The sequence below is a fragment of the Poecile atricapillus genome, chromosome 33 (genome assembly GCF_030490865.1).
Source record: "Poecile atricapillus isolate bPoeAtr1 chromosome 33, bPoeAtr1.hap1, whole genome shotgun sequence".
Classification (NCBI taxonomy): Eukaryota; Metazoa; Chordata; class Aves; order Passeriformes; family Paridae; genus Poecile; species Poecile atricapillus.
The window spans coordinates 2,411,812-2,438,419 of record NC_081281.1 but is presented as its reverse complement, the minus strand read 5'-3'; the positions used below and the strand labels follow the sequence as shown (position 1 = coordinate 2,438,419).

The following is a 26,608-nucleotide window of genomic DNA, read 5'->3' as shown; positions in this document are numbered from 1 at the left end:
GCAGTATCAAACCCATCCTCCTTTCAAACCGAGCTGTTAGGCACCTGACCTACAACCATTCCCATTCTGAAACGCTGGCTTGACTCTCTGGGATCTGAGTTGCAGCTAAATTTAGAAAGAGTCGAGTAGTGTCATTTCAGTTTCTGTTTTATATTCAATTTGCACAACTGTAAGCAACCAGTAAACACAGGAAAAAAGGAAGCTGGGCCCCAGAGCTTGTTCCTCTTTCTTCTCAAAAAGAAAAGAACTGTTTCTACCCCCAAAAAAATGTGCCCCAAACAAGGAGTACAACACATTGGGATTCAGGGGGATCAATGGTGAGCATCAGGGGTTAAATCCACCACTTCTCTTTGTGGCTGCCACTTCCAGGGATCCAGGAGCAGCCACAGCTTCTATGAGCACCCCGTGCCAGGGCTTCCCCACCTTCACAGGGAGGAATTTCTTCCAAATATCTCATCTAAACCTCCTCCTGTCAGTGTGAAGCCATTCTCCCTCATCATGTCACTCCATCCCTTGGGAACTGTCTCTCCCTGTGTTCCTTGTAGCTCCTTCGGGTCCTGGAAGGACACCCCAAAACCTTCTCTTCTCCAGGCTCAACATTTTGAGTTCCTTCAGCCTTTCCTCCCAGCAGAGCTGCTCCATCCCTCTGAAGCCTCCTCTGGACTCTCTCCAGCAGCTCCAGGTCCTTGCTGTGCTCGGCCCAGGGCTGGGGCAGCTCTGCAGGTGAGGTCTCACCTGAGTGGGGCAGAATCCCCATCTTTTCCCCCACTGGGGGATCAGTCCAGGGCTCAGGGAAGGTTCTGAACTCATGTGCAGCCTCCCAGGGTTGCTCCATCTGCTCATCCCCAGCCCGGATCTACCTGCCAGGTGCAACACCAGCACCTGGCCTGGTTAAACCACAGAACCCCCAGTCCCACCGACTCTCCCCCACCTCCACATCTGCCAGGTACCTTCATTCTCCACATCATCATTCATGAGCCCCCCGAGCCACCTCTTCCACTCCTCGTCGTCGGCGGTGTTGGGGTCGTACATGTCGGGGGTGATGTCGGGCGCGCGCAGCTCGGCCTCCAGCTGCCCCAGGGGAACGTCCTTCAGCGGCCGCTTGGAGCGGGTCCTGAAGGCGATCAGGCTGTCCTCCAGGGGCTGCAGGGACAAACGTGGCCTCCCTGGGATTTGCAGCCCAGCCAAGTAAGCCCAACCCCAAAAATATTCGATTCCTGCCGCAGAGAATCGTTCAGTTCTGTAGGCTGAGAAAGCTGAGCTTTCGCTACTCTTCCTGTCAAGCTGCTGTTCCTTATAAATATACATTTAAATACATTATTGCTCATTTATCTGCCACCCAGGAAGCAGTTTCCACTTGCAATATTTGATTCTTTCACTTATGTTTTACTCTGATGTTAATCTGGAGCAGCATCCCAGCACTGTCTCTCCACCTTAGCCTTGCCCAGGAACACAGAGCAGTAAAGCATTTCCCAAATATTAAAATGGGACACTGGGTCTCTTGAGAACCAAATTCCTCAGCTGTTAACAGTAAAAATTGTGCCTGCAAAACGTAGCTAAGCCAACAGGATAATTTTCAAAAGGAAAACTATTTTCATTAGTTATGTAAATGTTATCGAGTTACATTTAACAGCTGAAACAACAGCAGTGAGAGACTTACAAGCACTAACAGTGTCATGACAAGAAACTAAAAGCCTGTGTCACCAACAATATTTTTAACAGCTGCTTCTGAATGCCCTGCACACTGTGGAGATGCAATTTCACAGAATCCAAGACCCATGGAATGGTTTAGATGGGAAGGGACCTTAATGTTGTTACAACCCCCTGCCACAGGCAGGGACACCTTCCACTAGCCCAGGCTGCTCAGAGCTCCACTGATTATTTGAAGTTATAGGAGGAGAACAGAATGCAATAAAAGAAGGAGCAGAGAACACCAGAAAGTGCCAGAAAAAACCCAGAAAGTCCCCTCCCCTCTAAGAAATTTTAAGCAATAAAGCCCAGCACCATACCTGGTAGGAATCCATGCAGACAGGGCTCGAGGCCAGCTCCTCATCCACTGCATGCAGCTTCTCCATGAAGGTGCTGTCTTTGGTTTGCTTGGGTTTGGGAGGTGGTGGGGGTCCCATGGGAACCACTTCAGCACTAATGTGTCTCACAACAGGTGTTGTGACCTTCTCCATCTAATTAAAAAGACCTTTGTGTTAAAAGGTTTTATTCAGAACAGAATTTTCCATAGACAGAGTAAATCTTTTTTCCTACTCGACCAGAAATGGGAGAAATGCTTCACAGAAGGACAGGGATTTTTCCTATTACACTCACTTTGGTTTTCAGAAAACACAAAGAAATATGAAGATTTGCTGGAAAGGAGATATTTGAGTATCAGTCTCCTGATAAACCTGAACATCAATTATTGTGGCAGAATCCTCCCAGAAACAAACTCATGGTGAGTGGAATGTGGAAATATCAGTATAATATTGCTGGTTTTGATCCCAGTGTCAGTTCCCAGGCTGATCCTTGGCCTGTATCACACTGCACCCACCACTCCCTCTGACTGTGCACAGTCAAACAAACACCTTTTTGCTTTTACCAAACACATTTTCTGCTCCTAAGCCAAGCACAGGAAGCCCCTCTCCTGCAGTCCTCAGAAATGATCAGAAAAATAATCATTATCTAAGGACTCAACAACTGCTTCCATTCCCAGAGTTTTATTTTACACTCAGCCCTTCCTGCAAGGAAATGTGGCAGTGAGACCCTAAAGCCACCTGGCAGCTGGAATGTCCCCACAGCTTTAGGAATTGATACCTTTTTTTGGGTTTGGATTAATAAATTAGGAACAATGACTGTTTCCTCCAGCTTTACCTCACAGAGTGTCCCTCCCTCCTCGTCAGAGGAGCGCCTTGTCCTGGACCTCTTGGCTCCACGAGGAGAAGAAGCCGTGCTCTCCACATCGCTCTCCAGCAAGCTCTGCAGGGCAAGAGATGCAGAATGCTCTCAAACCACCATGCCACAATCAATAACTGCTCCAAATAACACTTCAAAGATTCTCTTTCAGCCAAATGAATAGTAGAGCATTGAGGAATGATTACTGGAAAGTCCAGGATGACTTACAAGTGTCCATGTGTTAAAATAGAGTGTTCTCCTGCCTCAGACACAGAGCTCTGTGCTGAGCACCCAGACCTTTGCACAAGCTGCATTTACCTCTTCTGCAGTCTCATCCTCATCTTCATCATCAGGCTGGTATTCTTCATCAGAGGAATCATCTTCCTCCAGAGGAATGTCCACGAACTGAGGTGGCTGCACACAAGAGAAAGAGGGTGACCACTGTTAACAGGCAGGAGGAGGAGCTGCACTCTAAGGGAGCAAATATTTCACACTGAGGAAACACCCTGCAGCTCAGAAAGGAAATCCTGAAGAAACCAAAGAAACAAATTGCTAAAAGATTGGCAGAGGAAAGCAAGTGGTTTGAGAAGGTGCAAGAACAAGCACAAATCATTTAGTATTTATATGATGGAAACTGCATGAGCAGACACCAGCTCAGAGATGGTTTTAGGACACGAGTCTGTTCCAGCCCTCCCAAAGATCTCTGCCTCAGCAGGAAGCCTCCAGCATGGTCTCCCCTTTCCCAGCAATAATTCACTTACCTTCATCTCGTTTGCCTTCTTAATTGGAGAAATGTTCCACGTTGGGATCACCTAGGGACAGCAGAGACACTTGGGCTGTGTCACACAGGCAGGGACAATGTCATCAGCCTAAGGAGCACCTGAGCTTGTGACCTTCATCTCCACAGTGGCCAAGCAACAACAGAGCTCAAACAAAGCCTTCAAATCTCCCATGGCATCTCCAGGAAGCAACTTCAGGACAATGGACACTGGGAATTCACTGCCCTTCCCGACCCTCACCTGGCTCTGTGCTGCACAGCTCAAATGAATCCTTTTTTTTTTAAACACTGTTTTAACTGATTTTTTTCATTTCAAGACTTAAACCACATTTATGCTTCTCTTAGAGGGTCACACAAGCAAAGCCATTCACAGAACAACAGAACAGGCTGAATTGGAATGAGTCCAACCCCTGGCCCTGCACAGACACCCCAACAACCTCACCCTGTGCATCCCTGGGAGCGTTGTCCAAATTATCCTGGAGCTCTGGAAGCCTCAGAGCTGTGCCCATTCCCTGGGGAGCCTGGGCAGTGCCAACACCTCTGGGGGAAGAACCTTTCCCTGACACCCAACCTAAACCTCCCTGACACAGCTCCAGCCACTCCCTGTGGTCCTGTCACCGTCACAAAGAGCAGAAGTTGGAGCTGCCCCTTGGGCAAGGGGAAGGTGCAACAGGAAAAGCAGATTTTTACTTACTCCTCCTTTCTCCACAACTTCCTTCAGTTTGGAACGAGTCATTTTGGGCTCCTGAGAGTTTAAAACAAGACAACAGCAACAAATTCAGTCCTTTTATTAACAACAGACTTTTCCCCAGCAACTCTTTACTATGAAGCTCTCCTCTTTTTTTAAGTTAATTACCTTTAAATTCACTACCTTTAAATTAATTACATTTCAGACATCACCATAGTAACCCCAAAAATAAGTCCTCATATTTCTGTTCCATAATTTACACTCTTCATCCAGGTGGCAAATCTGATAACGAAACCTAATTATTATAACAGGTTTATATTCTTATTTGGTCTACCTCTTCTCCCCACATCCCATTATGGCCCAGGAAGGCAAAGTGGAGAAGGCCTTGTGCACTTGGAACAACTGATAAAACAAAGTGAGCAAGGCTATTACTTACAAATAAAGGAATATCTTCTGTCTCACTGATGGCTGCTTTCATCATGGCCACCACGTGTTCATTTGTGATCACCTCCTAAAGGAACACACAAAACCAGGATGTTTATTAAACAAAACCAGACAATATAACTTGTGTTAGAATAAACTACCTGGAAATATGATGGGGGAATGCTCAGTGTGCTACAGGCTTTGTAATGACACAGCAGCAAAAATGATTGTTCAGAGATCAAACAGTAAAATTGAAAGCAGTGATTATAACATTTGCACTACATTCTCTGTGAATGCTCCCCAGGAAAAAAATCCCAGCAGAGAGAAAGAAAACAGTCAAAACAGAAGCCCACACCAGTTTCCCTGATATCAGTAATCAGTCATGTCATGTAATCAGTAAAATGTGCTGATCCCAGTCACAAGAGAAATGCTGCTGTGCAGCTGCAACAGAAAACCTAAATCTTGATTAAACTTCAATCTTTAAGCACTCACAGGCTCCCAAAGCAAGGGTGCAAATCTCTGGAGAAAGTGTGGAATAATATCCAGTCTCTAAAACATTGTGCTACTGCATTCCAGCAAAGGCTGCATGCATTTGGGAGAAACAGGGGAAGGCAGGAGAGACACAACATCCCAGCCTGCATTTTCTGAATGCCTCCACAAGGCTCCAGGGAAGGCAGGTGACTGTGAGGAACCTCCCACAGCAGCACATGATAGAGAAAGGCATTAATTTGGGGCACTTGCACAGAATCCCGTGGTCAATCTGCCTCAAAGAACCATGGCAGTCCCCATGTTTGCCACAGGGATGGCAAAAAGGGAAAATATCTGAGATTACCTGGATCTGAACAATTCTTGGCTGCAGGGAAAACAAAAAGTACAATTTTTGATCCTGTGGGAAAATAAATATTATTGCTCTCTAGATCACACTCTGGGATGAACTGAAAAGACTTGACAGAGGTGTGGAGTTAAGAGATTCACTCCAAAGCTGTGACAGCACAAATATTCTTCTGAAATTCTCCTCTCTGGGAGTTGTGTGATGGACATTAACTAAAAGTGATGCATTTCTGTCAGTACCACTAGAATTCCACCACAATTTTACGATGGAACAGCTCATTCAAAAGAGGAAACAGCTCACAGCCTACACCTGCCCACGTGGGCCCAGAAGGATCATTTTACTTCAGTTATTCCTGCTGTAACTGCTCAGGAAAAACAACCAGGCCCAGGTGCCAATGTAAGCACAGGGAAGCTGTGATGCCTTAAGTTTTAGCTTTCTTATTTTCCAGATTCTGTACTGCATTACTGAAAAGTATTATAAAGTGTTAGCAAGTTCTCTTCATAGTTCAGTCAAAACAATCCTTTTCCAGCCTGAGAACCAAGGACACCATCACAGCTTCAGGCCCAAAAAATGTCTAAACAGAGGTGAATTGAGGAGAGCAATCTGGGAGGATGGGACTTCACCACCTGAAGCTGTAATTGGACAATTGACCCCAATATGGAAATGGACAAAAACTTTAAAAAGTGTGAAAATTCATAACCCAGGGTCCATCTTGGGTAGAGCCTTGGCCAGGCTCTTGTACTGCCCAAGGTGTATTGTTTGAAGGCCTCTCTAATAAACCCCAACTTTATTCCTTTAACACTGGCTAGCCTCTGTTCTAGGTCTTTGAAGGCCTCTCTAATAAATCCCAACTTTATTCCTTTAACACTGGCTAGCCTCTGTTCTAGGTCTTTGAAGGCCTCTCTAATAAATCCCAACTTTATTCCTTCAACACTGGCTAGCCTCTGTTCTAAGTCTTTGGAGGCCTCTCTAATAAATCCCAACTTTATTCCTTCAACACTGGCTAGCCTCTGTTCTAGGTCTTTGAAGGCCTCTCTAATAAATCCCAACTTTATTCCTTTAACACTGGCTAGCCTCTGTTCTAGCTCAGCCTCTCAAGGCATCAACACCTGCTGGAAAATCCAGGTGAGTGGCACGGACACCACAGGATCCCATCTTCACAGATTCATTCACGGGATCCCCTCTTTACAGATTTATTAGCAGAGATCAGGACATCAAGAAGCAGGAACCCAGGAGCCCCCAGTGCTCCCTGGCAGCCCAGTCCCCCACACTCACGTGCAGGATGTTCCTCACGTTGACCACAGTCAGGTTGTGCTGTTTGGCTCCATCTTCCAGGGTGCGATCCAGGGACTCGTCCAGTTTGATATCACAGGACAAGGAGCCCTCTTCTTCCAGGCCTTTCCCTTCTCTTTTCCTTTTGGTCGCCTTCCTCCTCCTCTTTCTCCTCTCGACATCCTCCCCATCCTGCTCCTCTGAAAATTGGCAGAAACGGAATCTGAAACCTCGGCTGCTTCACATCCAGCACATTGTGAGAGGATGAGTTTGAAAATAAACACAAACTAGAATTCTGCAGCTACTGAAACAGCAGAACTTCCATCAGCTGATGCACCCAAACACAAACAGCCATGAGAACTAGAAAGTCTTTAGAATGATGGATTCAAGTTCTGCAGGACATGAAGCTCATGCAGCTGCCACCTGCTCCAGAATGATTTACAGAATGGCCTCAGCAGCCTTTTTACACTTTTAACAACATTGCAAGACTCCAGGTACCACACAGCAAGAACAGGTTACAGTTTCCAGGACTTAAAAAGCGTTTTCCTGTGTTGCTAACCCAGAGAGAGAAAAGAAACAATTTTCTCTTAAGCAGAGCAGACAAAAACTGCAGAGATCAACTCCAGCAAGTTCCACTGGGACACCTGTACTTTACTGAGACACTGAATTATGGAGCACAAGATGAAATCTTTAAAAAAAAACCCTGCACCTACACAGCCCCCACCATCTTCACAATTCCAGAATTTGCTGCATCAGTCACAGCATTTATCCAGTGGAATAAACAGCCCCAAATCCAAGTTTTCCCCACCACTCTGCTGGGACCACTCACCAGCTCTGGTGTTCTTCGGTGGCTTCATCGTGGTGGGATTTCTGGCAGCCACCTGCAGGGAGCTTCTCCCTGGAGACTCTGGCACTGCACCAGGGCTTTCACTTGGATATGGATCCCGCTGGGAACTCACTTCCACCTCTGTGTACAGCTTAGGGATTTTCCCTGGAAACAGAACACCCAGCTGTAGCCAGGCACACCACAGGGACACACAGAGCAAAGATAACACACCAGTGTGTGCTACATTGAACCCTAACAAATCAACTTTCCATTGAATTTCCCACTCAAACCCATCAAACCAACTGAACTCAGCCAGGGCAGCAGCAGCTCCATCCAGCTGGAAACAGAAATCCCATTCCAGCGATTTCAGCCTCGCTCCTTCACTATCAGCTGGGCACAAACCCACCCCTGTCACAACTTCCAGAACCCGGTGATTTGTTCAAAACAAATTGAATTGGGTTGTAATTCCTGTTGTACAAATGGAACTGTCACGGGAGGGGCGAGCAGACCTCACAGCCCATCAGTGCCATGGCAGGGCCACCTTCCACTGTCCCACCGGGCCTTGGACACTGCCAGGGATGAGGAAAAGACCTCATATTCATTCTAATCTATAACACTTCCAAGGGAAAACAATACCAAAACAAAATAAACATCACAAAATCCCAGGGCCCAAAGCCGCCGCCCCTCCCGGTACCTTCCGCCGCCGGACTGCCGGGGCCCGCGGGGAGCTCCTGCCCGGGGCCCGGGGCCACTCTCCCGGGGGGTTTCCTCCCGCCCTTCGGCGAGGCCTCCCCGGGCCCCCTCCCCGCGGGCCTGGCCGAGCCGCCGCCATCGGCAGCTCCGGTGGCGGCGGAGCCTCCGGGCAGCTCCGCGTCCTCCCCGCGCTCCCTCGGGCTCGGCGGCCCCGCCGCCGCCGCTCTGCGCTTCTTGCAGGGCAGCATCTTCAGCGCCAGCGCCATGGCGGCCGCGGGGCCGCTGCGGGGCTGCTCCGGGGCTGCTGCGGGGCCGCTCCGGGGCCGCTCGGGGGCTGCTGCGGGGCCGCTGCGGGGCCGCTCCGGGGCTGCTGCGGGCCCCGCTCGGGCCGCCCGGTCCCGCTCCCCGCGCAGGAAGCGGAAGCGCCCGGGGCTCGCCCCGCGCATGCGCGGCCGGGCCCGGTCCCCGGCGGGGCCCCGGTGAGGCGGGGCTGGGGGGGGGCACCGAGCGCCGTCACCGCCATCTTCACCGGGGGCCGCCGCCGGGGCCCGCTGCGACCCCCCGCACACAGCGGGACACGCACACACACACAGCCCGCGGCACCGCGCCCGCTGCCGGCCCCCCGCCCGCCTCTGCCGCCGGGGCTGTCCCCTTGGAGCGCAGCGGGTCCTCCCGGTGCTGCCGCCCGCGGGCCCGGTGCCGTCGCCTCCCGGTGGGAGCGCGGCTGAGGCACAGCGGGCACACGCCCCGCGGCTCCGTGCCCGGAGCCCCGACAGTTGCCGAGTCACCGCCGGGCGGGGCCGCGGCGGGCGGGGCGGGGCCGGGCGGGGCGAGCGCCGCAGCGGGACCAGTCGGCAGCTCCTGCATCCCGGCCGCGAGAGCATCCTCCGCACCGGGCCCCGCACCCCCGCGGCCCGCCCGGGCCATGGCCGAGATCACCAGTGTCCACCCCGGCTTCGGTGAGTGGGGCCGGCCCGCGGCGGCCCCGGCTGCGGCCCGTCCGCCCCGGCGGAGCCCCGAGAGGCGTCCCCGGGGCCGGGCCGTGCGCGGCTCCTTCGGCCCCGCTCTCTCCGCGCGGGGACGGGAGCGCCGCTCCGGGGCCTCCGCACCCGCCGGCAGCGGCCCCGGCCCCTCGGCATCCCCCGGGCCCTCGGCATCCCCCGGCCCCTCAGCGCCTCTCGGCCCCTCAGCATCCCCCGCCCCGGTCCCTCAGCATCCCGCGGCCCCTCCGCCCCCGCCGGCCGGGCGATGCTGCTCCCCCCGCGGCCGCCGCTCGCCGCCCGCTGCTGGGGCGGTGCCAGCGCTCGGCCGCGGAAGCGGGGCCGGTGCCCGCGGTCGGTGGCGGAGCGGGGGCCGGTGGCAGGTGCAGACCGGGCCGATGACGTGATGTCTGTGCCGGGCCGCGCCGCGCCCCGGCCTTTGTTCGAGCTCCCCGGGGCGGCTGCGGCACCGGCACCGGCGCCACAAGGCGGGGCCCGCCCGGGGCACCGGGGGATGCTCGGGGAGCGGCGGCGGCGGCGGCGGGGCCCGGGCGGGGTGGGGGGAAGCGGCCCGGCCGGTACCGGGGGCGATGCAGAAGCTCCAAAGCCCGCTCAGCCCCGCTCGCTTTATTTTCGGGATGGTTTTTGGTGCAGCCCCGGGGTGAGCGGGGCGGGGGCCGCAGCTCCGGGGGTTCCTCCAGAGCTGAGCACCCAAAGCGCTGCCCCCGCCTGTCCTGCAGCACCCAGCGACCTTCCCTGGGCTCGGCACGGGTGCTGCGCTTCCTCTGAACCCCGAAATGCTCGGGGATAGATATTCCTGCATCCAGCAGCGTTTATCTCATGGAAAACGGACCCGCTTCCCTCTTACCTTGTGTTTCCTGGGATCCGAGAGCCACGTGCTGTCACCATTTAACCATTGGCCACCATTGGGTATCCTTAGCAAACATCGCGTTTAAAAGGACGTTTTCAGTAATTTTTGGTCAAATTGAAGCGTCACATCGGAACAAAGACCTCTGCCACAAAGTTTGGATTTAAAAAAGCACAGTTCTGCTGTGTTGGAGGGAGGTGTGAGGCTGTGCCGCCACTTCAGGTGGACCTTGGGCGTGGGGAGTGCTCTGAAAGATGCAAAAGCTCCACTAAAATTGGGTTTAGGCAGCTTTAGATCAGTGTAGGGAATTATGGAGACAGAACTAATGGATGGATGGAATGATTATATAAATAGGAGCCTTCAGCCAGGACGAGGGGGATTGGGAATAACTGAGGCACCAACAGGGACTGGATGAGATGAGACACAGCAAACCTCAAGCCACATCACGAGGCTGAGGAGCTCTTTGCCACAGAACATCATGGGAGTCAAATGTAAGACTTGAAATAATATTTAAAATAATATTTAGAGTTGAAATAATTTTTGGAGTTACGATCATTCAGTGAGAGAAAAGATTTATTTGGTGCTTTCTGGTGTCGCTGTTGGGTGCTGCTTCTGAAATTGTCCCATCAGAGCTGCAGGAAATGAAGCTACAAGAGCTGGTCCTGTGAGGACACAATAGAAACAAAACACACACCAAGAAATAAGAATAAAAACAAGAATGGAGTTTCAGCATTTTTCTTACATATCCACCAAAGCCTTTTAAGCTGAGTTGTCTCCAAATGAGCTGTTAAAGACCATTTGCCTCATATCAAACATTAAATAACAAACTGAAGTCGGGTTTTTTGGGGTGGTGTTTTGTCAATATTGTGAATTCTTCTTGCTTTAGTTAATTTAAGGCTCTGCAGTGAGACCTGGGACAGGTTTCTCTGTGGAATCAATCATGACAGCCAGCTGCAGGTCACAGAGGTTTCTGTCTAACTAAAAGTGGTTTTTCGAGTTCTGGGAGCTGGCAAAATAATCTTCCCTGAGTCTGTCAGGTGCTCAGTTTACAGCCTCAGTAAATGGTGATGTGGGAAGAACAGAAAAAATCCAAAGTCGTGGTGCTCTCTGTAGCTTCAAGGATGAGGTTAGAAGATTATTTCCTCCTGTTTGTGCTACAGAATGAAGAGGAAAATGAGACAAGTTTATCCTTTTTTTGAACCAGCTGTCTCATTTGGGTACAGCCACGATTGCCATGACAAGGGTTTTTGGTAAAGGAGTGGTTTGTACAATTTGTGAAAGAAAGAGACATAGGCTTAGAGGGCTTTTTGTTTGTTTACTGACTTCCAAAAAAAAAAAAAAAAAAAGAAAATTGCTTTAAAACCAAAAATACAAAAATAAGTTACATGAAGAGCCTGGCTCTACCTTCCTAAAACCTCCCACTGAGAAACTGAGCACAGCAAAAAATCCCCTCTTTTCCTCCCCTTTTAGGAGTGAACAACCCCAGCTCTTTTTGCAGCTCCTTCTCTTCCATCCTCATCCTCCCCAGTCCTCTCAGAATCGCTGGGGGATGTCAGTGCTGTGTCCTGGGGAGCTCAGCACCACTGGTTTCATTCTGTGCCTTGGTAAAACTTCTCCAAAGTCATCCATTAGCAAATAAGCAGATAAAAATAAACACGGATTGTTTTGGGTTTTTTTTAATTTATTCTGCCTTGCCATTACTGATTAACACAGTTGGCATAAAATCTAGAAAATATCAGATAATCCCTAAATCCAAGCCCAGGATTTTCTGTCTGTTGGTTTGGACACTGGATTTCCATGGGAGATTTCATGTTTAGCCTTGGCCTCAACCACAAGGGCCAGGGCAAAACAACCATTTCAGGGCAAAGGGATATTTTAAAAATTGATAACAAAGGCTATCTCAGATCCAGCATTATGGCCAGATTTATTACTCCCTTCCTGTTGTGAAAACACAATTGTGTAACGTTCCTGAACAGGGCATTAAAAAAATAAAAGAAAATGCTTCCTGCACATCAAGAGCCCGCGTTCCTATGGAGATGCTGGTGATGCAGGAGCTGGGTTTGGCAAGATAAGGCAATCAACAGTTTGAGATCCTCAGCTCATGGAGCACGGGTCAGGCGTGCCTTAGGAGTGTGAGAAATGAATTTAGAAACAGAAGCCATGTCTGGGGAAGCTGTGACAGGCGGATCCCAGAATTCAGAGCACGACAGGACTGTGTAGATCTGCAGCCAGGTGTGCTGGGGCCCCAGCTCCGTCCTCACTGCCTTGTCTTCCCACAGATGTGTCTCCCGTGGTGGCAGGACTCATTGGAGCCACTGTCCTGGTGGTTTCTGTCTCAGTCACAGTCTTTGTGTGGACATGCTGTCACCAGCAAGCAGAAAAGAAGCACAAAACCCCCCCCTACAAATTCATTCACATGCTGAAAGGCATCAGCATCTACCCGGAGACCTTGAGCAACAAGAAGAAAATCAACCGGATCCGGAGAGACAAGGGCGGCGCCGCCAAGGAGGGGGGCAGGGGGAACCTCCTGGTGGATGCTGCTGAATCAGGGTTGATGGGACCCAACAAGGCTCCAGAAGGACCCCCCCACGTCGACCAGCTCCCCATCAAAGTTGATTACGGAGATGAACTCAGCCCAGATCAAAGCCTCACTCCAGGAGGGAGTAAAACCTCCTCTCCCTCTTCCCCGGGCGACGACGTCATGCTGGGAGACCTGACTTTCTCAGTGGACTACAACTTCCCCAAAAAGGCGCTGGTGGTCACCATCCAGGAGGCTCACGGGCTGCCCGTGATGGACGAGCACACCCAGAGCTCCGACCCCTACATCAAGATGACGATTCTGCCCGACAAGAGGCACCGCGTCAAGACCCGCGTGCTCCGCAAGACCCTGGAGCCGGTGTTCGACGAGACCTTCACCTTCTACGGGATCCCCTACAGCCAGCTCCAGGACCTGGTGCTGCACTTCCTCGTGCTCAGCTTCGACCGCTTCTCCAGGGATGATGTGATTGGGGAGGTGATGGTGCCCCTGGCAGGGGTGGATCCGAGCACTGGCAAGGTCCAGCTGACCAGGGAGATCCTCAAAAGGAACATACAGGTAAGTCACTTTTGTGCAGGGTGACTCTTTGCCTTGTGTTTGATGCCAGAGCTGTTGATCCGTGGTTTAACAAGCAGATCCTCAGCTTTGAAGGCTGATTTTTCCCCAGATGTGTGGTTTTGGTGTGATGTGGTTGTGGTTTTAGTTGGGTGCTTCTCTGCTGTGTGGTGATGGCGATTGGAAAAGGTTTTGTCACTCCTGAGGCGCAGGAATGATGAATGTTATGATGGATGGTGCCAAGAAAAAAGGCAAATTCCCATCTCCAAATAAAAGCTGATGTGATAATAGGACATTCATCTGCAAACCTGACTGAGAGAGGGAGATTTCTCTGATCTGACCACTTTAGACCCCTCTACTTGGAATTATTTACAGCTGAATTGTGGCTGTAAAATGTGTCAGCAGAGCCTGACCAGATTCTCCTTGTCCTGGAGCAGAAATCAGCTCCCAGGAATCCCACCTGAGATAGGTTGGATTGGGAACAAAATGCAGACATCTAAAATTTGGTGTAAATGAATCCCAGTGAAAGGAATCCCACTCTCAGTGCCTGGTGTTGTAAACAAAGGGATGAGCACTCTGGAGCAGATGTTTGTGTGCTCAAGAGGAGGAGGAGGAGGCACTTCTGATTTTAATCTTCTTGCTCAGTTGATTGCAGGTCCAAAAGCAAAAGACATTTGGGCTCACTTATTGCTGCAACATCTTGAAAATCGTTGCTGGGCTCTATAAAATCCTTCCTTATGTCCTGAAATGGAATTATTTAATTTGAAATGTTTCTACTTTATGGGGTGTTTATCTTTTTTTTTTATTATTAATATTATTTATAGGAGATTTTATGTCAATGACCCCAACAAAACAAGAGTTCTGGTAATTACTTTGCTGTTCTTCAGTTCTAGGGATTCTTTGTATTGTGATAAAACAAGTGGCTGGTTCAGGGTCTTTAATATTATTTTTTTTCAGTGCAATGACTGGATCTCTTAGAAGTAATAGATTAAAAATAGAGGGGAAAAAGAGATTCAAAAAAATAAATCAAGGATGCAAATTATTTAACACTTGGTAGTAATCAAAAATTTATTTACCTTGGTGCCAGATGTGCATGCTTGAAAAATCTGCATCATTCCACGGAGCCAAACTGAACAAAGTCTGTCAGGAGGTTTCAAAATGTGGGATACAGAACTGCATTTAACACTCAGTAATGAGCCAGTGACCCAAGGCAGGCCTCCCTCCCATCCTAGTGAACATTCCCAGGAGTTTCTAACTGGCAATCACAAACTGAAAATTACTTTGAAGCAGAATCCCAGAGTGATTTGGGTTGGGAGGGACCTTAAAGATCAACTCACTCCAACCCCATGCCATGGGCAGGGACACCTTAAGACCAGAAGAACCCCCAAAACTCTTAATAACATCCTCACCCCCAAAAAAATCTCTCCTTGGCTGTTGTGTTCTGTATCCAAGGAGCCAAAGTTCCAAACATTTCCCTTCCAGGCCCAGGAACTTGCTCATATATTTGTTCTCCTCCCAAAATTGGACTTCCATGGTCCTTGTGAGTCCCTTCCAACACAGGAGAGTGATTCCATGCTTTTAAAAAACTTGTGTTAAACACACAGGAACCACTCAAATAAAAAAGAAACCAATGAAAATGAGCATTTTCCAGGCTGAAATTCACACTCTGCGTTTTCCCCTCTAAGCTGAGCAGAGGAGTGAGGACAGAACTTCACCTCAGAGCACAGAATGAGGCATTTGTGCTTCACTGTTCTGAAAGGAGGAAAATCCCTTCCTTGGAGCCTCACTGACCCTCTGCCACCTCCCAGTCCCTGCTGGGGAAGGGGGAGGTTTGGGAGAATTTGGGGGAATTTGGGAGAATTTGGGAGAGAGCCCAAAGTTTCAGCAGCTCTGTGAGTGCCACCACAAGAGTTCCCAGCCCTGGCTAGTGCTGTTCACCTTGACAGCAAATAAACTCCATCTCAATTAGTGCCAGCTCAGTGGAAGTTAACACACACCATCTGGAAACCAAAACTAATTATCTTAATGTTATGTTAATGCAATGTTACTCTTTGAAAGAATGCACAGCAGGATTTACTGAGATCTGAGATAAAACCTGCTCTGCTTTTATCTTCCTTTAATCTTCATCCTGTAGTTTTGCAGGCTGAACTGATGGTGAGACTGTCAGGACACTCCTGAAGAGCCTGAGCTCTTCAGCTACTGAAGCTCCACAAAAAATCAGTGGGATTTGAGCTCCTAAACCCCTCAGAGCCCCAAAGGCAGCTTTGGCCACTCTCAGAAGGTCCCACCAGGTTTCCTCTCCTGGAGATGCAGAGTTCCAGGCTGTGGGGATGCTCAGAGCTGTGGGCTGAGCACGGGGTGGTTTCCCTGCTCCAGCTGAGGCACCGAGAACAACCTGGGGCTCATTTCCTTTAGGCATTTACTACAAAGAAAGGAAATTTCTGGTGACCACCAGAAATTGCTGCTGTGTCTAAGAGCACCTTGTCCTGACCAGCTGTGTGTGTTTCACCCTGCCAGAAGTGCATCAGCAGAGGGGAGCTGCAGGTGTCCCTGTCCTACCAGCCCGTGGCACAGAGAATGACGGTGGTGGTGCTGAAAGCCAGGCATTTGCCAAAGATGGACATCACTGGCCTCTCAGGTAGAAGCTATTTTCTCCAGCTCTGAGTGGGTGGGAAAAAGATAAATCCCCAAGTTCACTTGCAGGGCTTTTCCCTTGTTTTTAGCTGAAGATTTTCACTGTTTACACGTTTTTCCTCAAATTCTTCTTCAGGGTGATGGGCTGCTCTGAGTGCTCCATGCTTCAGCTGTGGGTGGTTGTGCAGAGCAGCACAAATCCTTTCTGCTGGGAGCCCTGGTTTATGCAGGCAGGGTTTGGTGAAGGCAGCAGCTCTCTGTGCTGGATCCAGAACAGCCTGGATCCGTGGGATCCATGGGATCTGTGGGATTCGTGGGATCTGTGGGATTCATGGGATCTGTGGGATTCGTGGGATTCATGGGATCTATGGGATTCGTGGGATCTGTGGGATCTGTGGGATCTGTGGGATCCATGGGCTGAGGCCAATGGTGTGAGGAAAACTGGGAATGGCCCTGGCTGGCAGGGGCTGGACACGAGCCCAGATGTGCTCAGGTGTGCCCAGATGTGCTCAGGTGTGCCCAGGTGTGCCCAGGTGTGCCCAGATGTGCCCAGGTGTGCACAATGGCACCTGTCCTGGACCAGCCCCAGTGTGGGCACAGGAGCAGAGCACTGCCCATCCCCTGTGCTGGCTCTGCTGAGGGGCCTCAAATCCTGGGGTCTGTTTTGGGCTCCTCATTTCAAGAAAGAGATTGAGGGGCTGGAGAATTCCTGAAGGAGCTGAGAAGGGGCTGGAGAATTCCTGAGGGAGCTGGGAAGGGGCTGGAGAATTCCTGAGGGAGCTGGGAAGGGGCTGGAGAATTCCTGAGGGAGCTGGGAAGGGGCTGGAGAATTCCTGAGGGAGCTGGGAAGGGGCTCAGGCTGGAGCAAAGGAGGCTCAGGGGGAATTTCTGGCTCTGCACAAGTCCCTGACAGCCGGGGGGGTCGGGATTTCTCCCAGGGAACAGCGACAGGAGAACAGGGAATGGTCTCAGGCTGGGCCAGGGGAGGCTCAGGGTGGAGAACAGCAGGAATTTCCCCATGGAAAGGGGGTCAGGCAGGGAGATCTGCCCAGGGAGCTTTGGAGGTGTCCAAGGAGGTGACACTCAGAGCTCTGGGCTGGGGACAAGGTGGGGATTGGGCTGGATGGGTTGGGAGGGATTTTCCAATCTCAGTCATTCCAGGACTCTGGGGCTCTGTGGTCCTGGTTCCACGGCTGGAGGAGGGGGACAAGTGTGACAAGGAGCAGTGACAGACTCAGAGTGGAGAGGAGGAATTAGAGCCAGTTCTGGCCTGGTGTTTTGGGTGTTTGCATTTTTGTTGTTTGTGCTGGGTTTGTTCTTGTGCTGTTGCAGCTGTCCTGGCTTTCCTGTTTCACAGATTTTCACACTCCTGAATCCCCTCAGCAAAGTCTCCTTTAGGATTACGGGGAAATGGCTGGAATCAATTTGAGAGTCAATAACAGCCTGACTGAGAGTAAACATGGTCCTGGTTTTGCAGTTTCTCTGGGCACCTCAGAGGGAATGCAGACTAGGCTTAATTATTGTAGGCCCCACATTTCACTCTTTCTTTAAGGAAAACAAAAAAACAAAAAAAAAAAGAAAAGCTGTGCATGTGTATTCTCCAACCACAGGATAAAATTTTCAGTGATGTTCCACCTGCAGAATCTTGTGACTAACACTGTTTATTTATATGATCTTTGTATTATGCATAAGCCCATTTCAGCTGGGTGAAAAAAAAAAAGGTGAAAAAGAGGCAGTGCCTGCTGGGCAAGGCCCTTCCAGCTTCAAAACTTGTGTGTAATGAAAGAAAAAAAATCCCTCAGTGCCTGGTATCTTGATTGTAATCCTCCAGCAGTGTCTGCATAAAGAGCAGCTGCCCAAGGGCTGGGGGAGGCTGGGGGGAAAAGGGAGGCTTTGTTTGAAACTTTATTCTTTCCCAGTACCTTCCACTGGCAGCATTTCCCATCTGTAAATTATTGGAACTGCCTGGAGCCTTTGTTGGGCTGTGTCCTGAGCAAGGGTGGGGTGCTGAGTCTGGGAACAGAGGGATTTGGGGTGAACTCCCAGTGCTGGAAGGAGCCAGCAGGGAGAGGGATTGTTTTTGAGGGGCTGGAGTGGCAGGACAAGGGAGAATGGCTTCAAACTGACAGAGGGCAGTGCTAGACAGGATTTGGGGAAGGAATTCTTCCCTGGGAGGGTGGGGAGGCCCTGGATGCCCAGAGAAGCTGTGGATCCCTGGATGCCCCTGGATCCCTGGCAGTGCCCAAGGCCGGGTTGGAGCCAGCTGGGGTAGTGCAAGGGGGTGGAACGGGATTTTTGAGTCCCTCCCAGCCCAAACCAGCGTGTGCCAGTGATTCCCAGCCTGTGCTGGAGCTCTCCTGGGCCGTGTCATTGGTTCCTCCCTCTCCCCCCAGCAGACCCCTACGTCAAGGTGAACGTTTACTACGGGCGCAAGCGCATCGCCAAGAAGAAGACCCACGTCAAGAAGTGCACTTTGAACCCCGTCTTCAACGAGTCCTTCATCTACGACATCCCCGTGGATCTGCTGCCCGACATCAGCATCGAGTTCCTGGTGATCGACTTTGACCGCACCACCAAGAACGAGGTGGTGGGGAGGCTGATCCTGGGCGCTCACAGCGGCAGCGCGGCCGGCGCCGAGCACTGGCGCGAGGTTTGTGACAGCCCCAGGAAAGCAGTGGCCAAATGGCACAGCCTGAGCGAGTACTGACCCCCCCTAGGACAGACTTAAACCTTGTTTTAGCTGTAGGACTAAACTACTTTACGTTGAGAAGCAGCAGCTGATTGGTTCTTTAGTGATGTGGTTTTTGCAGGGCACTAAAATTCTAAGGAGCATTAAAAACGATGGGGAATAAATAATAAATAATAATAATAAAAAAAAAAAAGGTACCACGAATATATATAACAGTGTAATCACGCTATTGCATGCCTACTACAAACTGAAATTAGTATAACTGCCAATATCAAGTTGCAGGTTTTAATACAATTATCTGTCACTATGGAAGTTGTGTTTGTGCCGAGCTGTCTTTGCTGGTATTCACCAAGATTGGCCTGTCTTCATTAGGCTTCTCCCAAAGTTTCTGAATTCTGCTGTTTAACCTCTAGTTTCTTGTTAGTTTTGCCTGCCCATTGGTTCTTGCAGTTCTGTTCTGTGCTGGTTTGGGAGTCCCAACCGCGTTTCCATGTAGAGCTGGGTTAGAATTCTGCACTGGCACAAAAGGAAAAAATACAGGGAAAATGGCACTGGCCTGCAGAGAAGAAACAATTCTGTGTCAGGCACCGAAATCCTCGTTGTTGGGATGTACCTGGGGAGCTGGGAGGTCACAACATCCAAGACTTGACTCTAAAATCCAAACCCCAAAGAACTGATCCCGTTGTTTTTGCCACGTGGGGGTCACACAGGCAGGATCTCACAAATTGTAGGAACTGGGGAAATCCTGCTCAGTTTCATTTGATTTAATCTTGTCTGAGCGTGAAGGGCCCAAGAAAATCCAAGCACTGATGTGTCATGGATTGGTAAGGAAACTCTTAAACTTTAAATGTTAAATTCTACCTGGCTGATAATTTCTGTTTAAGGGCAAAACAAAGCTGAGACAGGGAAAGGTCCTGGAGGCAGAGCTTGTCCATGAAAAGGTGACAAAGCTTCCCTTCATCCATGTCAGTTTGCATCAGACATGATCCTGCAGTCACCTAAGAGCCAGCTCCCAAAAGAGGAGTAAACACAGGGAGGGCAAAGCACTAAAAACGTGCCAGACCTGGAATCCTGAAATCCTGGAATCCTGAAATCCTGAAATCCTGAAATCCTGACTGACTCCTGAGTCTGGGAACCACCTGCAGGGGGAAGGATGGCCCTGACCAGAGGGACCTTGAGCACTTCAGGCTGTTTTAACCCTGCAGAGTCAGGAGTTTGGAACAGAAGTTCATAAAGTTTGGCAGCAGCTGCCTGAGATCTGGATGTGAGCAGAGCATCCTGGCATGTCACTGGATTTGGGGATTCTGGCCACAGCCCAGCCAGGGCACAGATAAGGGTGATAACTGGCAGGAAATAATTCATGGTAACCTGTGCTGGTGAATTTTGCAGAAATAATTATAAGTGAAATTGTTCCTGGGCTCTCCAATGGAAATGCAAAAGCAGAATTGGGTTTGCAGAGGCTCCTGCAGAGCCCCAGGTTTTCAGGAAACCTTTGGTTGCTCCCAGGCAGCCAGTCTGCTCTGAGCCCTGTGGGATGCAAATAGGAATGCAAATAACAGATTATCATTTTTTAAAAATTAAGATCAGTTATTTACTTAGAGGACTTGACTGCTGAATTTTAGATCCCTGTTGGAAGAATGATCCATTTCACCTCCTCTCCCCTGCAATAACTGAGCGAGGCTGGTTCCCCCCGAGGCAGCAGCTCTGTATGAACAGACAGCACTTTGTGAGCTGCCATCACTTTGGCATCTCTTCCCGAGGCATTATTTTTGGAAAGCTGATTTTTCTCACTCACAGCCACTTCCTCACTGGCCCTCCCTCCCAGGCTGGGGCTCCTTGAGGCTGCAGCTCCATTTCTCAGCAGACACAAGCGTGGACTTTGTTCCCCCTTTACCTGTCCCCATGACCAGGATTTCTGCCTGAGGTTGTAGTAGATTTTATCAGTGTCTTAAATGTTTCTAGCTTGAGCTCTGTGGCTCAGAGCCACAGCCCAGAGAACGAATTCCCCCTTGGAAATTGCTGTAGATCTTTTTCAATCCTAGTTTTTTTGCACTAAGCAATTGCGTTGCTGCAATTCAAGCAAGTGTCACGACTTTTTCTCGGGACATGCTTTGCAACACCACTCCAAAGATCTGACCAGGACTAACAGCAGCAACAAAATTCCCTTCTCCCTTCGGTGTGAAAAGCATGACTAAGCCTAGATGATCTTAAGATTCCTTTAGTTGCAAAGGAAAGATGAATTTCTTGTGAAGGAAACATGCTCAGGGTAAATAGACTTAGGCTATCGGGCAGGTAGGAGTAGCTCCAACACTCTTCTGGAATAATAGGAAACTGAAAATGTGCAGATATATATTTTTTAAAACATAAAATAGACAGTAAGTGACAGCGGACTCACTGTAAAATCTCCCAGGTGTGGTTATTCTTTACCTTGTGTCTTCTATTGTAAAATGAACTTGGACAGTTACAACTTTGTGTGAAAAAAAAAAAAAAAAAGAAAAAAGGCAAAAAACCTAATTCAACCTGTGTGAAACTGCATAATGCTATAAGCTAACCTACATTCTGTAATGCTACCTTGTATGTTGAATTTGTTAACGCACATTGAGCGTGCAAATAAAAATTAAATCACTTTAATTTTGCTGCCTGTGCTGTGTGTGACCGTGGGCAACAACCAACACAACTGAACACTCCAAGGATTTGCTTCTATAAATATGCATTTCTGCTGAAAATGTGTATTTAATTCACAGGAAAAGCACACACAGAATTAAATCTCAGAGGGATAAAGAAATGCAACAGAATCCTGGCACATTAAGTATTAAATAGAAGAGAGAAGAATTCAGGGTGACCTAATTTTGGCCATCCAGCACCTAAAGGAGCCAACAAGGAAGATGAAGAGAGACTATAAAGGCCTGGAGTGACAGGACAAGAGGGGAATGGCTTCAAACTGACAGGAAGGAGATTTAGTTTGGATTTTGGGAAGGAATTCCTCCCTGGCAGGGTGGGCAGGCCCTGGCACAGGTGCCCAGAGCAGCTGGGGCTGCCCCTGGATCCCTGGCAGTGCCCAAAGCCAGGCTGGACAGCGCTGGGAGCAGCCTGGGATGGTGAAGGTGTCCCTGCCATGGCTGGGCTGGGCTGGGATGAACTTTCAGGTCCTTCCCAACCCAAACCACTCCATAATTCCATGATAACCCTTTTTACCTAAGCCTCAGCCCATCCCAAAACATTCAGTAACCCACACAGCATTATAATCTGGTATAATCTGGTATAATCTGGTATAATTTGGCATGAACAGATATCATTAAATTGAATCTAAGTGGGAAGAAAGGACATTACATGGGCAGAAAAAGCAGCAGTTCAGCTCCAGGGTTTGTAACTCAGAGCCGTTCCTGGACCCCTGGTGAAAGCTGAATTCTCCAGGAATGTTTTTGTCCATCCTGATCCGTGCAAGACGCAGCAATCCCCCCTCAAGCACGGGGATTTGGCTTCTGGGGCTTGTTTTTCTGCAGCTGCCCATCACCACCACCCAGAACAGCATCGCTGGGCACAGAGCCACGGCTTTAGAAAAGGCCAAACAGCCCCGGGCTGGGTTTCCCCAGCAACAAATTCCAGCCTTAATTAAACCAAGAGCTCCCCAGCAGCAAAGAACCGACTTCCAGAGCTGCTTCAGGTGTCTCACCATGAGCTTCAGGTCCCATTTTCGAGGAGCCAGGAGGTTTCAGGCCAGGCTTTACAAAGAGGTGGGGATGACCCTGGAAAAGGAACGTGGCCATTGCGGCATTCCTCGGCACTCGGAGCACAGAACGATGATTTGGGGTTGGAAAGGACCTTAAAAATCATCCAGTCCCAATCTGGTCATCTCCCACATCTCCCACTCTCCCAGGTTGCTCCAAACCCCATCCAACCTGGCCTTGGACACCTGCAGGGGTTGGAGCAGCACCTGGAGGGGATGTCACAATGTCCCCTCCTTTCCTCGTGTGCCTCCTCCAACATCACCACAGGCAACACTGAAATCTCTCTCCAGCTCTACCTGGGACAAAGGCAAAACCAATCCCAGTGCAGCAGGGACTGTCCTGTCCCATCCCCAGGATCACCAGGGACAGGCTCAGCTGTTCCAGTCACAGTGGGGACGAGTTTATTGAGCTTGGCCAGAGTTCTGCTCCAGAGATTTGATTTGGCAGCCCAGAGAAGTTGCTGAAGACACAAAATTACCAGAAACCAGCAGGATTCTGCAGGTAATGAATGACCCAAAGGACTCAGGGCTGAGATAATCAGGGTAACCTAAATACAGCCTTCCAGGACCTGAAGGAGACCACAAAAATGAAGGAGAGAGATTATTTGCAAAGGCCTGGAATGACAGGACAAAGAGGAATGGCTTCACACTGACAGAGGAGAGGGTTAGATGGGATATTGGGAAGGAATTCCTCCCTGTGAGGGTGGGGAGGCCCTGGTTTTTTAGGCTTTTTTAGTCTTTTTAGTCTTTTTTAATCTTTTTAGTACTTAAATGCTAAAGGCATTTAAATGAAGCACTTAAATGAAGTGTCCAAGGCCAGGTTGGACACTGGGGCTTGGAGCAGCCTGGGGTGGTGGAAGGTGCCCATGGCAGAGGGTGGGACCGGGTGGGATTTAAGGTCCCTTCCTATTCTGGGATTCTGTGACTTGTGCAGGAATTCAAATGTGATGCTCAATCACACACAGAGGTTTATTTAACACTGATATTTCCCCTTCGTGTCCTCTGCACCATGACTGATCAGGGTGCTCCATCCCTTTCAGTGATTTATCGGGGCAATAACCAGAGTTATCGAGCAGTTGGCTGAAACTATTCAGTCACTGATTATCTTCTACTTATTGTGCAAAATGTGAAAGGGAATATCTCTTCATCCTTCTCTGCTTGACTCCTGCATCCAGCACTACACGCCTTCAAAAACCGGCGGGTTTCAGGTTCTTACCCCATTCAGCCGAACAGAAACAAAAGGATTTGCATCATAAAAAGAGAAAAAAAAAAAAAAAAAGAGAAAAAAGCGCCAACAGAATGGGTTCGCCAAGCCATGAAAAGAGAAATGGTTTTGTGGAGAGCATGGAAGCTCAGCCCCGACTCTCTTCCCACCTTCCCTGGCTCTGCCACTGAAAGCAGCGGGATTTCTCCGGGCGTTTGGCACACTCGGGTCTCTCCTCCTCCTCCTCCTCCTCCTCCTCCTGCCTTATCTAACTCCCCGCAGGAGCTGCTGGCGTTGCCAGGGCGATGTGAATCACACCCATGGCAGCGCTGCCTCGCTATTTCCCTCGAGCAGGAGCCCCAAAGGTTCCCTCGGTCCCTTCTTCCCCCTCATTGAGATGCAACAGCTGGATCTGAGCTCTGAACCAGCCATTCCAGCCCTGCGGAGACTCCGTTATTGCCGGGAATTGTCCAAATTGAATTGGAAATGGTCCAAAAAGTAAAGCCAAGAAAGACCCTCCAGAGCCTGCAGGGATTCCTGTGAGGAGCAGCTCGGGGAGCCTGGGGGAAAGGAGGCTCAGGGGGAATTTCTGGCTCTGCACAAGTCCCTGGCAGGAGGGGACAGCCGGGGGGGTCGGGATTTCTCCCAGGGAACAGCGACAGGAGAACAGGGAATGGTCTCAGGCTGGGCCAGGGGAGGCTCAGGGGGGAGAAGAGCAGGAATTTCCCCATGGAAAGGGGGTCAGGGCTTGGAAGTGCCCAGGGAGGTTTGGAGCGCCCATCCCTGGAGGTGCCCAAAGAAGGGATGGAGATGAGGATCAGGCACAGCTGGAACTCCATGGGCTGGGAGAGCTTTTCCAGCCTCAATCATTCCGTGATTCTATGGAAAAGCAAAGCCTGGAGCTGCTGTGCTGAGCAGATTCTGCGTGTCTGAGCTGCCAGCTCACTGCTGTGCCACAGACAGAGCCTGACCGCCAGGAAAAGGATTTATTGGGCCACTTGTAACAGGACAGGAAGGGAAAAACACACCAAGAGATAAGTAAAACATTAGTGAAACATTAGTGAAACATTAGTGGCAGAAGATAAAAACAAAAACAAACAAAAATGCCCCAAAAAACAAACAAAAAAAACCCCAAAAAACCAACAAACCCCCCCAATTCCCAAATCAATGCAATAAACACACACACACACAAAACCCCAAACCCTAAAAAATCCCAAAGCACCCAAAGTGCTGCTGAGCTGCTCAGCTCCTCCAGCTTCTCCCCAGCAGCAACACAAACCCTGTGGCAGCTGAGAGCAGAAGAGGAATTCATCTGCTCCTGGTGACTCATCCCAAAAGGACTCAGCAGCCACGTGGGAACATCCCAAAGCAGCCAGATCTTGGAAAAAAAACAATTAGCAGCGTTCCTAAAATAACCCAGAGGAGCCTGGAGCACGATGGGGATGGGAAGAGGAAGGTGAGACCTTCACCACATTCCCAGGATATGCTGGAGTCTGGGATTCAGAACGTGTGCCCTTGTTTGTGGTACTTAAAGACCCAGAAAAACACTGAATTTCATATAATATTAAATTCATGAGCAGGTTTTCATGGTGATACATGGGAACAACTGTTGAAGTTAGATAGAAAAAGCTAAAAGTGTGTGTGGATTAAAGAGTTTTCTTAAATCACTGGGTGAAAAAGTTAATTTAGAGAACAGGAGATGAGATGGAGGATTTAGGGTGTTGTCTCTTGTTCCTTCTGCTTTCTTCTTCATGTTCCTCTCCTAGAAGTTTTTGGGTGATAGTGATGGGACAGAAAATGCTGCAGTGCAGCACAGAGGTGAAGGGTCATTAAGTCATTAAGAAAAATAATACATGTGTATTGTTAATTGGGTAAAAATAAGAATAAAGATAAAAGAATATTTGGGTATTTCAGGGCCATTTTGTGCATCAGACACAGGGTGAGCCACAGGGCCTTGTTTGTACCATCAGAAAAAAGAAATGTACCAAATTACAAAGATTAACCTTGTGCAGCCAGCCTGGAGAGACCTGTCAAGTTTTGTGATGACCTTTTAATAAATAAACATGAGAAACAAGATTCTAACGAGCTCAGGAGTTTTCTTTGAATCACAAGAACTGAGATAAGCAGAGCTCCCCACCAGGGAGGATCCCAAAAGAATTCAGTCCAAAGGAAACAGAAAAATCCCAGAAGAGACAGAAAAATACAGAAGAGATGCAGCAGAAACAGAGAAAAAGAGTTTTTAAAGAAGAGGTCCAGGACACACTGATTTCAGTGGGACCCATCTGAGCCCTGAAAAGAATAAAAATCCATTTTATGTAACCTCAATTTTTATAAAATTTCAGGAATGCAGCTTTTCACAGGCAGCTCCTCACCTTGGTGTTTGTGCCTGAGAGAATATTTAATATAAAGACACCAAAATCACAGAGTTCAGACCTGTCCTTCCTGGCAATGAGGGGAACAAACAGCATCTCAAAAATGCAAAATGCACCAAGTGTGTCCCAGCACGATGCTGCTCCAAGGAGGAATTAAAAAGATGAGATCCAGGCATTAAAATCTCCTCAAAATGTCCCAAGGAGGAATTAAAAAGATGAGATCCAGGCATTAAAATCTCCTCACGATGCCCAGGGATGTGTCAGTCCCACCTGGGATGGGAATTCAGAACTCTGCAAGGAAGCAGGAAAATGAAAATGATGAAAATGAAAATGAAAATGAAAAATGAAAAATGAAAATGATGAAAATGAAAATGAAAATGAAAATGAAAATGAAAATGAAAATGAAAATGAAAAAGAAAAAAAATGAAAATTAAAATAATGAAAATGAAAAATGAAAATGAAAATGAAAATGAAAATGAAAATGAAAATGAAAATGAAAATGAAAAATGAAAATGATGAAAATGAAAAATGAAAATGATGAAAATGAAAATGAAAATGAAAAATGAAAATGAAAATGCAAATGAAAAATGAAAATGAAAATGATGAAAATGAAAATGAAAATGAAGATGAAAATGAAAATGAAAATGAAAA

General features: G+C 49.1%; 2 protein-coding genes across 3 annotated transcripts in view; one reads left to right on the top strand and one right to left on the bottom strand.

The window, feature by feature from the left end:
• LOC131590362 (GON-4-like protein) overlaps positions 1-8,711 on the bottom strand; it is a 29,801-nt gene extending 21,090 nt beyond the window's left edge. For both annotated transcript variants that reach the window (XM_058860374.1, XM_058860375.1), the window contains exons 1-10: positions 8,394-8,711; positions 7,703-7,864; positions 6,877-7,073; positions 4,783-4,857; positions 4,353-4,403; positions 3,642-3,692; positions 3,199-3,294; positions 2,860-2,964; positions 2,010-2,180; positions 951-1,143 (exon numbers count right to left, since the gene is read on the bottom strand). In XM_058860374.1, coding sequence (XP_058716357.1) covers positions 951-1,143; positions 2,010-2,180; positions 2,860-2,964; positions 3,199-3,294; positions 3,642-3,692; positions 4,353-4,403; positions 4,783-4,857; positions 6,877-7,073; positions 7,703-7,864; positions 8,394-8,658 — 1,366 coding nt within the window. In that variant the 5' untranslated portion in view covers positions 8,659-8,711. The remainder of the gene's footprint in view (positions 1-950; positions 1,144-2,009; positions 2,181-2,859; positions 2,965-3,198; positions 3,295-3,641; positions 3,693-4,352; positions 4,404-4,782; positions 4,858-6,876; positions 7,074-7,702; positions 7,865-8,393) is intronic.
• Positions 8,712-9,217: 506 nt separating this feature from the next.
• On the top strand, positions 9,218-21,285 carry SYT11 (synaptotagmin 11). Its single transcript, XM_058860403.1, has 4 exons — positions 9,218-9,351; positions 12,520-13,334; positions 15,849-15,969; positions 18,359-21,285. Exons 1-4 carry the CDS (start codon positions 9,318-9,320, stop codon positions 18,670-18,672), a joined length of 1,284 nt encoding a protein of 427 aa, XP_058716386.1. The 5' UTR covers positions 9,218-9,317; the 3' UTR covers positions 18,673-21,285.
• The last annotated feature ends 5,323 nt before the right edge of the window (positions 21,286-26,608 follow it).

Bases quoted from the DNA above. Each gene is read 5' to 3' on its own strand.
- SYT11 (XM_058860403.1), top strand. From the start codon at position 9,318: ATGGCCGAGATCACCAGTGTCCACCCCGGCTTCG. The intron at 9,352-12,519 runs GTGAGTGGGGCC...GTCTTCCCACAG, and splicing joins CAGTGTCCACCCCGGCTTCG to ATGTGTCTCCCGTGGTGGCA. The intron at 13,335-15,848 runs GTAAGTCACTTT...TCACCCTGCCAG, and splicing joins TCCTCAAAAGGAACATACAG to AAGTGCATCAGCAGAGGGGA.